This window comes from Dendrobates tinctorius, unplaced genomic scaffold (genome assembly GCF_039654945.1).
Source record: "Dendrobates tinctorius isolate UK_male_01 unplaced genomic scaffold, ASM3965494v1 ptg000249l, whole genome shotgun sequence".
Taxonomy (NCBI): domain Eukaryota; kingdom Metazoa; phylum Chordata; class Amphibia; order Anura; family Dendrobatidae; genus Dendrobates; species Dendrobates tinctorius.
Genome location: NW_027361916.1, coordinates 2,579,231 through 2,595,226, shown reverse-complemented (window position 1 = coordinate 2,595,226; position 15,996 = coordinate 2,579,231). Strand labels below are relative to the sequence as shown.

Sequence of the window (15,996 nt, the reverse complement as noted above, 5' to 3'; positions counted from 1 at the left end):
CCACATTTTTTCCGGCACATGATGGACCGGAAATTCCACCCATCGGTGACCCTGTCACATGATCGCGGGTCACCATTGGGTTGGCATGACAGCCAGAGGTCTCCAACAGACCTCTATGGTTGTCACTGCCAGATCCTATGAGTGCTGCCCATTGGTCGGTGCTCATAGCAAGTGAGCAACTCTGCTACATACAGGAGATCTGGTCATCGCCTCTATGTAGCAGAGCCGATTGGGTTATGACAGCTTCTAGTCTCCCATGGACACTATTGAAGCATGCCTGTGGAGACATGGGGGGGTCAGCAGGCGGTCTGGACCGCTAGCCAAAACCGCATGACACAGGGATCGTCCTGACGAATTCCTGCTATCCTTTTAACGTGGGCAAAACGCTACTCAGACAACACAAGGGGAGGGTAAAAGTGTGACAATGCTTTATTGTACCACAAAACAGGCAAATAACACATAGAACAGTCCCATCAAAATACCCAAGATGGGGCACATTACAGACTCTCACCCTTCCACTGACCTGTCGGGTTAATAGCTGCTGTGACTTCAGATCTTCCAGGGGCGCTACTCCACCTGTGGCACACACTCAGAGAGGAGGTAATGACAAGTGTAGGAAGATGACAGGTTATTGAGTCCACATAAGGTACAAGGCCAGTTGATCTGAGGTCCACAACCTGTCTCCAAACGTATCCATGTTTCAGCGATGGTCAATGGAGCAGATCTGTATTCTTCCAACCGAGGTTGAAAACCCCTAGGTTGTTTCCTGTAGAATCATAGATCCGTGTCCCTCATAATGGAGCCATGATGATAAATGGCTGCCATCCTGTCTCTTGTCCTTTTGGGATGCATGGATGTCTTGGCAGAATCTCTTTGGCTGTTTCTCTCTGTCTCTTTACTCTTTATACAGAGGCATGTAACCTATTTTTAGACTTAAGAAGTGTCCCTCATTCAGTATTTACATAAAGGGTAAGAATGGAGGTGAGATCAAGTAGCATTACTTGATTATTTAAAATATTTGCATAGTTTTTCCCTCTTTGCTTTATAAGTCAAGAAACTGGCTCCATAACACAATGTATAATTAGCATATCAGCCATCATCACTAGTGATCAAGGATAAGGGCACAACAAAACTCAATATTACCGGCTTACACAAACAAAACTCTGTTTTCTTGACCAACCAGAAATCAACACTTAAATTTGAAAGCCAACATACAGGTACATTCTATTATTCTTCATTTGCTAAAAATAGTCGTCTGGCTAATTAAGATACAATGCTGTATGTCTTCACAATGACAAAAGTAAAAAAATGTTTTTAAAAATATATTAAAAATATATAAAAGTTCGAATCACCCCCCTTTCGCCCCATTCAAAACAAAACAATACAAAGAAAAAACATACACATACTTGTATTTGGTATCACCTAATTCAGAATCGCTTGATCTATCAATATAAAAAAAAATTAACCCGATCGCTAAACGGCGTAACGAGAAAAATCCAAAACGCCAGAATTACGTCTTTATGATCGCCGCAACATTGCATTAAAATGCAATAACGGGTGATCAAAAGATTGTATCTGCTTCAAAATGGTATCATTAAAAACGTCAGCTCGGCACACAAAAAATAAGCCTTCACCCAACCCAAGATCATGAAAAATGTAGATATGACGGGTATCGGAAAATGGCGCAATTCTTTTATACTTTACCTAATAAAGAGGAGTTATTTTTACTGATGTTTGTTTTGGGTCGTTTATTTTCTGTTGGTATTTGGTTTATCCTATAAAACTCCCATATAATATTCTCACCTTGAATTTATTCTATAAAACTCCCATATAATATTCTCACCTTGAATTTATCCTATAAAACTCCCATATAATATTCTCACCTTGAATTTATCCTATAAAACTCCCGTATAATATTCTCACCTTGAATTTATTCTATAAAACTCCCATATAATATTCTCACCTTGAATTTATCCTATAAAACTCCCATATAATATTCTCACCTTGAATTTATCCTATAAAACTCCCATATAATATTCTCACCTTGAATTTATTCTATAAAACTCCCATATAATATTCTCACCTTGAATTTATTCTATAAAACTCCCATATAATATTCTCACCTTGAATTTATCCTATAAAACTTCCATATAATATTCCATCCTTGAATGCACGCCGCGTGCATCATGTTTTTGTACAATTTGTGAATAATATATATAGGTTCTCCTCGTCTGATTTATTTTTGAAGGTCAATGAAATACGATTTTCCTGTAATTCATTTCTCACACTCTCGGTATAATAATGACACTTTTCCCTGTGTGGGATTTTTGATAAAAAGGTTGACAACTAGTTGGACAACCCCTTCTCATTCCTCATGTTTGGTCCTGTTAGAATTAAAACACTTATACAAACCTCCCATGCTGGCACCGTTTCAGTGGTGTCGGCACTTGTGTTCTTGGCTCTTTTGAGGTTGTTACGTCATGTGAGCCCTGTGCCCAATCAGCGCTGACGTCACTGTCCCCACCTTAGGACAAATCAAGCATCATCTGGCCATCAGAGAGCAGCCGCAGCCCTGGCTTCATGTTCAATACATCCGAAGGAACAGTGAAGCTGCCGCTGATTGGGTGCAGGGCTCGTGTGATGTGAGAACCTCACATAAGCCCCGGGACAGTGAGTCTCAACACCGCTGAAGTGGAGCCGGCACGCCAGCGGAGTATGAGTGTTTTTATTTTAATGAGGCCAAACATGAGGAATGAGTTCACTGAGAAAAAAAAAATATTCCGTATGGACTATAAGACACACCTAGGTTTTAGAGCAGGAAATTAGGAACAAAATTAAAGCAAAAAATGTGGTCAACTCTGTACTTAATAACCCCTATCCTGGTATCTATGGTATCCTCACCCCCATCCTGATACACTTGGCCCCCTCATCCCTATCCTGGTATGCAGGGCCCCATCCGTATTCTGGCCCCAATCAGAAAACATAAAAAAAATTACACTTACCTACCCGGCGCTCCCTCGCTGCGTCCTGCTCCGGTTTCAGCAACTGCTTTATGCTTGTAAGCAGTGCTTGGCAGGGATGTCATGCGTTGATCACAAGCAGAGCACAGCTGCCGGAGTACTCACCAGGACTGTGCGCACAGAGAGCAGCGAGTATTCCTTCCTCTTCAGTAGCACGCAGTGTCAGCCACCGGCTTCCTGCTGCTGCCGGCAGTCACTTGTGCCGCTACTCAAGAGAAATGAATATTCATTGGATTCATTCATTCATCAGGAGACTATTTAATACTGAAGTATATTCAAGTGGGACTAGATGAAGAAAACCCTAAAATCATGTATCATGTTATCCGAAACAGTCAGAAAACTAGCCCCATATTGGCCGACCCCAGACTTCAAACTATATACTTTGCAAGTTTATAAGCCCCTCCAGTGTCAGGAATAGATAGTATGTGAAAATACAGTATATACCGCTCAGGGAACACTTACCTTTCAGAGATAATTTCCATATTCATACTAAATAATGGCACAGATCTCCCAGACATTATGACTGCACATATCTCTAGTCTTTATAACGATATTGCACTCATTCCTTGACAGACCGCAGCATGGCCATTAGTTAGAAGCTGCTAATGATCTTTGGAGCAGGTAAGTTTTCCCTGAGTAGTATATACAGGGCCATCTGAAAACTGAGTTTAGTCTAGGACAATTTGCCTGCACGGCTAATTACCATATACTGTATACTTGAGTATAAGCCGACCCGAGTATAAGTCGACCCCCCTAACTTTGCCACAAAAAACTGGGAAAACTTATTGACTTGCGTATAAGCCTAGGGTGGAAAATGCAGCAGCTACTGGTAAATTTCAAAAATAAAAATATATACCAATAAAAGTAAAATTAATTGAGACATCAGTAGGTTAAATGTTTTTGAATATCCATATTGAATCAGGAGCCCCGTATAATGCTCCATACAGTTCATGATGGCCTCTTAAGATGCTCCATACAAAATACGCCCCATATAATGCTGCACAAAGGTTAATAAAGGTCCCATAAGATGCTCCATAGAATAATATGCCCCATATGCTGCTCCATAAAAGTTATGGCCCCCTCTGTGTGACTGCTCTGATGTCTAACAAGAAGCGCTTTCTGTTTAAAATATTTCCCACATTAACAGGAAAAAGGCTTCTCCCCTGTGTGAGTTCTTTGATGGCTATCAAGACTTATTTTCCATTTAAAACATTTCCCACATTCTGAACATGAATATGGCTTCTCTGCTGTGTGAGTTCTCTGGTGCTTAACACAATCTGATTTATTGTTAAAACATTTCCCACATTCTGAACATGAAAAAGGTTTCTCCTCTGTGTGACTGCTCACTGCTCTGATGGCGATCAAGAAGCGCTTTCTGGTTAAAATATTTCCCACATTAACAGGAAAAAGTCTTCTCTGCTGTGTGAGTTCTCTGGTGCGTAACATAATCTGATTTATTGTTAAAACATTTCCCACATTCTGAACAGGAAAAAGGCTTCTCCCCTGTGTGAGTTCTTTGATGGCTATCAAGACTTATTTTCCATTTAAAACATTTCCCACATTCCGAACATGAATATGGCTTCTCTGCTGAGTGAGTTCTCTGGTGCTTAACACAATCTGATTTATTGTTATAACATTTCCCACATTCTGAACATGAAAAAGGTTTTACTCCTGTGTGGATTCTCTGGTGATTAACACAATTTGATTTATTGTTAAAACATTTCCCACATTCTGAACATGAAAAAGGTTTTACTCCTGTGTGGATTCCCTGGTGCTTAACACAAGCTGATTTATTGTTAAAACATTTCCCACATTCTGAACAGGAAAAAGGCTTCTCCCCTGTGTGGGTTATTTGATGGCTATCAAGACTTATTTTCCTTTTAAAACATTTCCCACATTCTGAACATGAAAAAGGCTTCTCCCCTGTGTGAGTTCTATGGTGAATAACCAAATCTGATTTCCGGATAAAACATTTCCCACATTCTGAACAGGGAAAAGGCTTCTCCCCTGTGTGAGTTCTATAGTGATAAACCAATTGTGATTTCCGGTTAAAACATTTCCCACATTCTGAACAGGGAAAAGGCTTCTCCCCTGTGTGGGTTTTTTTATGGATATTAAGACTTATTTTCAATTTAAAACATTTCCCACATTCTGAACATGAATATGGCCTCTCTGCAGTGTGAGTTCTCTGGTGACTAATAAGATGCTCTTTCCGGTTAAAACATTTGCCACATTCTGAACAGGAAAAAGGCTTCTCTCCTGTGTGAGTTCTCTGGTGACTAGTAAGATGCTCTTTCCGGTTAAAACATTTCCCACATTCTGAACAGGAAAAAGGCTTCTCTCCTGTGTGGATTCTCTGGTGTTTATCAAGATTCCCTTTCTGGTTAAAACATTTCCCACATTCTGAACAGGAAAAAAGCTTCTCCCCTGTGTGAGTTGCATGGTGATTAACCAAATCGGATTTCCGGTTAAAACATTTCTCACATTCTGAACATGAAAATGACTTCTTTGCTTTAGGAGCAGTTTGTTTTTTAATGCCTCTTTTGTGACTTTGATTTTCCTTAGTAGTAAGTAAAGAATCAGAAGATGGGACCTGTTTCATAGGATCGGATGACAGATCTTTGCTGTGAATGGATGATGATATATCTGGAGTAATAGCAATCACTTCCGTTGTATCTTGTAGGATCTCAAGATCATCAGAATTAAAAATTGAAGATGTCAGCTGTCCCTCTGATCTCCTGGTGCAGTCCTCTGCTAAGATAAAAAACAATTTTTTTAATAAAATAACCTTGAGTTTTATATTTTTGAACATTTCTACTTAAACTGACGATAAAAATGGCAAGCTATGTAAAGAACTTTAATTATTTACCAAGACAATGACAGTTCACAGTCTAATAGAAAACCTTGTTGGATGAGCCAGTAGTGTGTGGTGTTCAACTGTTTGTTAATTCTGCCTCCCAAATGTAAAATATAAAGAAACCAATCAATGTTATGTAGGTGAAAATAATACCAATTCTCATCTCACAAAAAACAAGTCCTCAATCAGGTCCATCATCTGTCAATAGAAAAACAAATAGGGCAGATTACATATAATGCTAGTTACGGTTAGGGGCTAAAGTAATGGTTACTGTTAGGCTAAAATTAGGGTTAGGGTTACTGTTAGGCTAAAGTTAGGGTTAATGTAAGGCTAAAGTTAGGGTTTATTCTAAAGAATTAGGCTTTTCTCAATTGTCTCCCCAATAATTTGGTCATGTCAGAGTTTTCTATTTCCGTAAAATAAAAATAAAAATGAATAAAATGGCCCATCAGTATTATAGTGCAGAGGAGGCTTATGCACTTTTATGTTCGGACAGCGAAGAAAGTGCAGTGTCAGATGGCGATTTGGATTTCGAGGGCTTTACTGTAGTAGCAGCGACAGTGATAGCTCAGAAATGAGCAGTGATTCTGGTCCATCCTCACACACAAGGACCAGTACAACAAGAAGGACAAATAGCGCTTCTGGAGAAATGTCTCCAACTCAGGGAACAATGCTCAGTACTAGCGCTGTCCCTAGTGCTCGTGAATTGGCGCACACCAAAGTCCAAGGGGCTTTGCCTCTTGATGTAGCATTTCCTAGATAGGAGGCTTCAGATTTGGCTAATCCATTCATCCCTAATTTTAAGGTCATTCCTGGTATAAATGTGGAGTTGGAAAATTTTGGACCAATTCTTTTTTTAATTTGTTTGTGACAGATAGCTTGCTAGAGCATATTAGTCTACAAATTTATATATTTATGTCGCTCCTCCTCACCCAACCGCCTCCAAGACTTCTCCTGAATATCCCCCATCCTCTGGAATTCTTTGCCCCAACATATCCGACTATCAACCACATTCGGATTCTTCAGACGGAACCTGAAAACCCACCTCTTCAATAAAGCTTACAGCCTGCAATGACCCCGCTACCTCCTCACCACTACCGGAGATATCGCCTCAACCAACACCAGAACTGCTGCAACCCACCAACCTACTGTCTCCTTCCCCACCATCCCGTAGTATGTAAGCACGAAAGGGCCGGGTCCTCTTGCCTCTGTATCAGTCTGTCATTGTAAGTTTGTTTACTGTAAGTGATATCTGTAATTTGTATGTAACACCTTCTCATGTACAGCACCATGGAACCAATGGTGCTATATAAATAAATAATAATAATCATCATCCCAATTCATCAGCCAGAATCCACGATCCTATTGTGCTAGGTCAAATTTATGGACACCAACTAATGTCCTAGAATGGAAAACATTTTTAGGATTTACATTCGCTATGGGGCTTGTTAAAAAAACGAGCATTCTGTCCTATTGGTCCAACCGCCCTGTTCAAGCCACCCCTATGTTTTCTGCTGTTCTTCCTAGGACCCGTTATGAAATGCTCATGAGATTTTGGCATTTTAACAACAATAGTCAATGCTTGCCCAGAAATGTCCCTGAACATGACAGACTATTCAAAATCACACCCATCATCGAAGACTTGACAGAAAAGTTCTTAAAGCTTTACACCCCAGCAGATAACATTTCCCTTGTAAAATTCAAAGGAGGACTGCACCTCAAGTAATTTATTACTAAGAGGGCAAGGTTCGGAATAAAGCTCTATAAAATGTGCGAGACTTCAACCGGATACACATTAGTTTTTCGCATTTATGAGGGGAAAGATAGCCAACTAAACCCACCAGGATGCCCTACTTATCTGGGGACATCGGGAAAAATCGTTTGGGAGCTGATAAGCCGAATTACTTACCGGTAATGCTCTTTTAATGAGTCCGCGACAGCACCCACTGGAGGTATCAGATCCGCCCCATTTGGAACAGGAAACCCTACAGGAAAGATAAAAGGGGCGGTCCGCCTTTCCTCCTCAGTTTTGCATTTCAGAGTACCAGGAGGACTGCCAAGGATTAGGCAATGTCTTTTATTCATCTTTAGCAGATATACTTTATTATCGATATATTTAACAGGGGGGGAAGTGAGCGGGTGCTGTCGAGGACTCATTAAAAGAGCATTACCGGTAAGTAATCCGGCTTTTTACCCTTCGCCATGACAGCACCCACTGGAGAGATTCCAGAGACCATCACCTGGGTGGGACCACCGTGCCAAGGACAGTCCTGCCAAAGCTTAGGTCAGAAGTTGATGAAAGGTCAAGTCTATAGTGATTATAGAAGGTAGAAGGAGATGACCAAATTGTCGCCTTACATATGGTTTCAATTGGAACGTCTCCCCTCTCGGCCCAGGAGGTCGCCATTGCTCTAGTGGAATGAGCTCTGATGCCTTCCAGAGGATCTTCATTTTTTGCGGAGTAGGCTAAGCGAATGGCATCCCTGATCCATCGGGAAATGGTGCTCTTCGTGACTCCATACCCTTTTTTACAGCCCTGAAAAGATACGAACAGAGCCCTACACAGCATCCAACTCCTGGACCTCGCAATATATTTTAGGACAGTTCTTCTGACGTCCAAAGTGTGGAATTTCCGCTCCTCTAGAGTGGAGGGATCTTCAAAGAAGGTTGGAAGAAGTATCTCTTGAGATCTATGGTATTTTGTTGATACCTTAGGCAGGTATGAGGGGTCTGGCTTTAATATTAATCTATCCTGGTATACCTGAAAAAAGGATGGATCTATGGACAGGGCCTGGATATCACCCACTCTTCTAGCAGATGTCAGTGCTACTGAGAGGACTGTCTTGAGTGACAAGTATTTGAGGGATATCGTGTCTATTGGCTCAAAGGGTTCTTCCGTCAGGGCATCTAAGACCAGATTTAAGTCCCATGCGGGGATTGCAGGTATGTGAACTGGAGTTATCCGTTCGCAAGCTGTAATGAATCGTGATATCCACTTATTTCCTGCTATATTATGGCCGTACAGTGCCCCTAACACGGACACCTGAACTTTCAGTGTGTTTACTGCCAGGCCCAAGTCCTTCCCTCTCTGTAGAAATTCTAGGATAGGAACTATCGGGACTTCTGTTGTATGAGGTGCTGTATGAAACTGTAGGAATTTCTTCCATATTCTTGTATAAATCTGGGTCGTGGACTGCTTCCTGCTCTGTAGGAGTGTAGCAATTAGTGTTTCAGAATAGCCTCTTGATCTTAGTAGCTGCCTTTCAAATTCCATGCTGTCAAGGGTAAGCTGTCCACTTGGGGGTGGAAAAAAGGGCCTTGGGAGAGTAGATTGGGAATCGAAGGAAGGACCCAAGGATCTGTCACTGACATAATTCGTAGCCACGAGAACCACGGTCTCTTGGGCCAGAATGGTGCTATCAAGATTACTCTCGCCTTGTCCTCTCTGATCTTCCGAATCAGTGGCAGGAGAATCAACGGAGGGAAGGCGTATGCCAGTTTGAACTTCCATGAGGTCTGGAGGGCATCCAGTATGTCTGGGTGATCTGAAGGGGACAGGGAAGCAAACATCTTTATCTGTCTGTTCTCTTTCATGGCAAAGAGGTCCACCTGAGGTTGCCCCCATAAGGCTACTATGTCCTTGAAGACTCGGCGATTGAGGCACCACTCCCCTTGCCGAAGTGTGTGTCGGCTTAAGAAGTCTGCTTCTCGGTTGTTCTCTCCCCTGATATGAAGAGCCGAGAGGGACAGCAAATAGCTTTCGGCTAAGTTTAAGATTCTTCCCGCAGAAGACATCAGAGTCTCTGATCGAGTACCTCCCTGTCTGTTTATGTAGGCCACTGTAGTGGTGTTGTCCAACAAGATCCTGACATGTTTCTGTTGGAGCTGTGGAAGAAAATGGTATAGAGCATAATATACCACTGTCAGCTCTTTTAAATTAGACGAGTATTCCCATTCCTCTCTATTCCACCTTCCTTGACAAAAGCTATTCCCCATATGGGCTCCCCAGCCATGGGGGCTAGCATCGGTGGTTAGGATACAAGATGGTACTATAACCCATGGGACTCCTGAGGATAGATGGTCATCATCTAGTCACCACTCTAGAGAAGTCAAGACCTCTTGTGTTAAGGTTATCTTGCTCTCGAGGTGACCACCATGTCGCCTGTCCTCTTGGAGGATCTGATGCGGACATGATAATGGGCCCACTGGACTGCCGGGGCACAAGAATTTAGCGACCCCAATAGCGACATTGCCCCTCTCAGAGACATGCGTGGTCTACCTATTGCTGCCTCCACTTTCTCTTTTGTGAGTGCAATCTTTACCTGAGGAAGTAGACATCTCTGGGTTGTGGAGTCTAACTGGAACCCTAAAAACATCTGGAGGGAATGTGGAACGAGTCTAGACTTCTGTACATTGATGATCCAGCCTAGATCCTGCAAAGATGAGATTGCGTCAGCCACACGTTTGGTACATTGGGTGACAGAGTTCCCGATTATTAGGAAGTCGTCTAGGTAAGGTACGACTAGAGTGTCTTTTTGACGAAGATAGGCCATCACCTCTGCCATCACCTTGGTGAAGATTCTTGGCGCTGTAGAGAGGCCGAAAGGCATGGCTGTATACTGAAAATGACGGATCTTGCCTTCGAACACCACTGCGACTCTTAGGTATTTTTGGTATCTATCATGGATATGAAGATGATAGTAAGCATCTTTTAAGTCAATCCCCGCCATTACACAGTTTGGAAAGAGAAGCTTTATGGTGGATCTGATTGATTCCATCTTAAACTTATAATTTTTTATAAACGTATTAAGCTTCCTTAAATTAATAATTGTCCTAAACGTACCATCTGGTTTGGAAATTAAAAATAAAGGACAGTAAAATCCTCTACCTTCCTGTCCCTCTGGGACCTCTACTAAAACGCCCTTGGATAGTAGGCTCCGAATTTCTTCTTCGAGGGCCTTTTGTTGAACTATAGAGTTAAGGCGGGTTATGATAAAGAAATCATAAGGGATTTGAAGGAATTCTATTTTCATTCCCTCTTTAATTATACTTAGGATCCATGGGCTCGAAATTATTTGTTCCCATTTTGAATAAAAAAAATTTAATCTACCCCCTACTGGTGGGTCTGATTTTTTAATATTTATTTTCCTTCCGGAACGTTGAACCCCTGAACATGTTACCCTTTTGTTTTTCTTCCTTTATGGGCCATCTATTTGATCTATCCGTTTGCCTCCTTCCAAACGGTCGTCTTTTAAAGGTTCTCCTATAGAAAAGGACAGAAGAATCAGGGAAGGCCTTCTTCCTCTCCTTCGCTTTGGCGAGTATGTCATCTAGGGCTTTCCCAAAGAGAAACTCACCCTCGCACGGGGTTGCACAAATCTTAGATTTTGATTGCACGTCCCCCTTCCAGCTCTTCATCCACAGAGCCCGCCTGGCGTTGTTCACCAGAGCCGCCGATCTCGCTGCCAGCCGCAGAGTGTCTGCCGAAGCATCGGCCATAAAGGCTGCTGCCCCTCTGATCAATGGAATAGCGGCCCGTAGTTTTTCTCTTGACACCTTCTGCTCGATTTGTTGATCCACTTGATCCAACCATACGAGCATAGATCTAGCGGTGCACGTTCTGGCTACTGCTGGCTTAAAAATCCCCGTGGTAGACTCCCAAGATCTTTTCAAAGATGACTCTGCCTTACGGTCTAGCGGGTCTGCCAACAAGCCTGCGTCCTCTACCGGAATAGTAGATTGTTTCGAGGTAGAGGCTACAACGGCATCAACCTTTGGCACTTTGGTCCATTTTAATAGCTCGTCATTGCTAAATGGATATTTCCTCTTTGAGGCCGATGGGAGAAAACTTCTTTGATCGTGTTTTTCCCACTCTCTTTTTATTAGGGCCTTAACTGCCAGTATTACTGGGAACGCTCTCCTTTTCTTTTCCGCCAACCCCTCAAACATTATTTCTTGTGCAGTTTGGACACCCCTTGCTTCCTCACACCCCATAGTATTCCTCACAGATTTGACCAGGTTATCCACACTATCCAGAGGAAAACATGACCGTCCCTCCATGTCTGATGATGATGACGAGGATGTGAGTGAGGAGTCGGAGATTAACCCCTGTTCTTCCTCTGACTCTGAGCTGAGGGTCACCTGTTTTTTGCTCCTAGACTTCCTAGAGGGAGTACTGGCGCGGGTGATAGCCTGTATTTCCTCCCTGATTATGACTCGAATGTCCTTTGATGACACTGTGGACCCCTGCCTAGTCTCCCTGGTGCACTGCTTACAGAGCTTTTTGGGGTAGGAGTCAGGGAGAGGTTAAGCGCATAACGCGTATTCCTTATGCTTAGATTTTTCTTTTTTCTTCGCCTGGAGAGGGGAGACATGGCGAAAGGAGAGGGGGGAGGAGAGGTCAGCTTAATAGGCAGAGTATATACATTGCACACTCACCCAGTGAAGCCTTTGTAGGGATTTGACTCGCTTAGGTGCAGCGGGAGACAAACATGAGGCACGTTCCTTTAAAATTTCACCAGGTTTATTACTCCATAAACCATAGACAGCATAACACTGAAATGTAACCTTCACTTCAGGCAAAGGAACAGAAATGTCCGTGGCTTCAGACTCGGACTGAGAGTCTCAGCACATGCTGGGAGCTGTAGTCCTCCCCATATACACTCTCTGTAGTGTCCCACCTGGACACATGGAAGTCTGTCCACACTCAGACAGACTCCCTCCACACTCTCTCACATGTGCCAAACACCTCAATTACATAGCCCTGTAACCACACCCACAGGTGATCACATGGCTATGACATCACTAAAGGTTGTATAGACACACACAGGCTTCCCTGACACAGTGTAACAGAAAGATCAGCAGTACCTCTGCTGATCAATACACCCTGGAGCCTGCATCCCAAGGCCACCCACCTTGAGACCCATAATGGTCATTTAGGACCCTGCTCCTGTTACCACACTGAATGTGCCTGTACACCCGTCCTGGGACACCCACACAGCGCCCCCTAGCTGACATAGTGGTAACTACACCACATACCTCCCCCCTCTGTTCAAACTTGTGGGGTTGAACACATGACATCACCCAGGGATCTTGAGACCTGGCACCCATGTCACCTTGCCCTACCAGTCGGGAGGACCATCTCCGTATGTTTCGGTAGTCATACTGCATATTTACGTTAGGCCTCCCCTGCCCCCAGCGGTCAGTATCTCGGCCTTGGGCTTTGGCCTTCCCGTCAACGTCCGTCAGTGTGACCAGACACTCTTTAGTCTCCACCTGTCTGCAGTGTGCTTCATCACGCGACCTTTCTCTCACTGGCTGGCTCTCCCAGTTCGCACGGTCATGAGTCCCACGTCCAGCTGGGCCAACTGGCTGGTCTGAGTCTGACCCTCTGTCGCTATGTCCACCACCGAGTCTCGTGCCTATGTTACTAAGATTAGAACGGCCACTTGCGGACTCTCGACGTTCTTGCCTTCGACTACCTGTCCTTTCATTCCTTGGAGGATCCCTTCGGGTCCTTACACCTTGGGTTGGAGGGGGACGCCACCTGACGTTCTCTATCTGCTCATTCATCTGCAGTCGATCCTGTCTTAGCTGCTCAATCTCCTTCAGGTACGCTACCCGATATTCCAGGAGCATGCGAAGCTTCCCAATGCTTTCCACCGAACCAACCACAATGACAGGAACCATGTCATCTTCAATAACGACTTGGATTTCACCAGCAGGCGGGATCCTCACTCTCTTCACACAGGATCGATTCACCATCTCCTGCATCACCTTTCCAAGTCTGCCAACGACTTTCCCCACCAGATTTCTGGGCACCGGAATTCTGTCTTCCACAAAGCCCAGCCGACTTTGTGCTTCCCTTGCAAGCTCCAGACGTCGAGCGGCTTTCCAATTACGCTTCACGAGCATCTGTTTCGTGCGGAGACATTGTAGGTGCATCTCCTTCAGGACAGCCACCCTTCTCTCTGTGTCTTCCGTTTCTGCCAGTATCACCAACTGGTCTGTTTCTGGTGCCCAGCTCACACTATAGGCCTTTACTGCCTTTTTAAAGGTCTCATGCACACCTTCGCTGGCACACGCTTCTCGCACGTCTTCGGGTACCTCCATCACACACTTGAAGGTCATGGACTTGCTCTCATCCTGGACAGATGGCTCTGGGTTCCCCACGGACACTTCCCTCAAGGTATCTGCCAAGACCGGGTGACTGTCTTGTGCAGCTCTTGGCTCACCATCTTCCTGAGATTTACAGTCTTCAGGACCCTTTTCCAAGATGGACTTTGGCAGTTCTGCCTTGCTATCAGTCGGGCAAGGCCGCTGTACGTCTTCGCCCCTCCACTTCTCCTGCAGAAGACCTTTTACTACTCCACTGAGTTCTTGCAGAACTTTATCTTTCTCCTCTGCCAGGTAGCGACGCTCATCCTCTCTCCTGAGAATCTCCTGTTGATGCTTCTCTTGGGCCTCTCTGAGCACCTCCATATCTTCCAACAGGGTCTTGTTCATGGTTTTACACGCTGACAGGTGACCTCTGAGCTCAGAGACTTCCTTCTCCAGCTCATCCACTCTGTGCTCAGCTGCTTGCCTTAGGACTCTTTCCCGTTCGACATGTTCTGTTACAGTCTCCTTTATCAGCTGTATCTCACGATCTTGTTCTCTTTTGTCCATCACGTGTCGCACCACTACCTCTTTAATTATATCGTTAAAGGGTACCACTGGGTCAGTCACCCCAGTCGAGTGAACCCTCCAGTTACCGTCCAGCACCAATGTGTCTAGTCCAGTAGTCTCATCTCCCAGCCCACCATCTGTCTTATCACGAGACGTCAGGTCCGTCAGTTGGGCAGATGTACTTCTTCCTCTGGTCAGTTCTACCTCTGACCTGTCCATGTCAGGAGCCGTCACTGTCTCAGTGTCTGCTTGTCCCACAGTCGAAGCATCTCCATCGTCAGACCAAACGTCATCAAACAAAAGAAAGTCCCGGCCCCTCTCCCAGGCATAGACTATGTCCCGTGGTATTCCTCTATCTTGGCACTCACCACCTTTGGTCCCCTCAAACACTACTGTGTCTACTGCGTAGTTCACCGTGACCCCGTGTTTACAGCAAACCCTGACGTTTTTCTCGGTCAGAGAGAAAACGAGAGGCGTTCCTGTCAGAGTCACCTGACTCTCTGAGTCCAGCCGACCAAAGGCTCCTTCCCGGTGCAGCATCACTGTACACATCTGTGGCCCATCATTACTACCTGGAAAGGATATTCCACATTCTGAAAAAGACCTGCACATACACTGCGGTACTCCAGACATACCTACTGAGTCACCCAGTGCTGTCACTTCTTCACACTTGGCCACTTTCTGGACCACCACCCCACTTTGGGTTGCCACTCCAATTTGGGTCACCGCCCCCTTTTGTGACCCCACCCCTTTTTGGGTTACCACTCCAATTTGGGTCACCGCCCCCTTTTGTGACTCCACCCCTTTTTGGGTTACCACTCCAATTTGTGTCACCGCCCCCTTTCGGGACTCCACCCCTTTTTTGGTTACCACTCCCTTTTGGGTCACCGCCCCCTTTTGGGATTTCCCCATGTCCGTTCTGCAGAACTTCTTATGCCACAGTTCACACAGTACAGTTTGTCTTTTAACGATACCACACAAGTCTTTGTTGGCACCACCACAGCTCCTGCTGTCACTGATCACTGGCACCTCCGGCTGCTGTTCACACACACACACAGCGGCTGGTGTCACTGCAGCTCCTGCTGCGCCATCTTCGTGGACCCACCGATCCACCAGAAGCCGCTTGTCCCCTTCTTAACCCCACCGGGTTACCGGAAGCCGCTTGTCACCCTCAAAGATAAAAAACCGCAAAAGCGCGCCCATAGGGCCTTACCAGTGCAGGTATAATCGGTTATGAAGCAATAATACAGGGTACTCACCCTTAATAGTTGTGTAAAGCCACAACTACTGTATCCGCTTAGTTACATGCAATAAAGCTGCAGCAGGATGGTGTAGACAGACAGCGTCTGCTACCAATGCTCAAAGAGGAAAAACACCAGGTCCCTGTGCTGCGAGACCTTCGTGACCACTCTGAGCCACAGCAATCTGCCTTGCAAAAAAACCTTTGTGACC

At 44.6% G+C, this 15,996-nt stretch overlaps 1 protein-coding gene across 1 annotated transcript in view; it reads right to left on the bottom strand.

Annotated features, from left to right (window-relative positions):
- Positions 1–414: 414 nt before the first annotated feature.
- The window catches only part of LOC141063322 (uncharacterized), a 114,603-nt gene continuing 99,021 nt past the window's right edge, over positions 415–15,996 (bottom strand). The window contains exon 8 of the mRNA XM_073557373.1: positions 415–5,771. Coding sequence (XP_073413474.1) covers positions 4,417–5,771 — 1,355 coding nt within the window. The 3' untranslated portion in view covers positions 415–4,416. The remainder of the gene's footprint in view (positions 5,772–15,996) is intronic.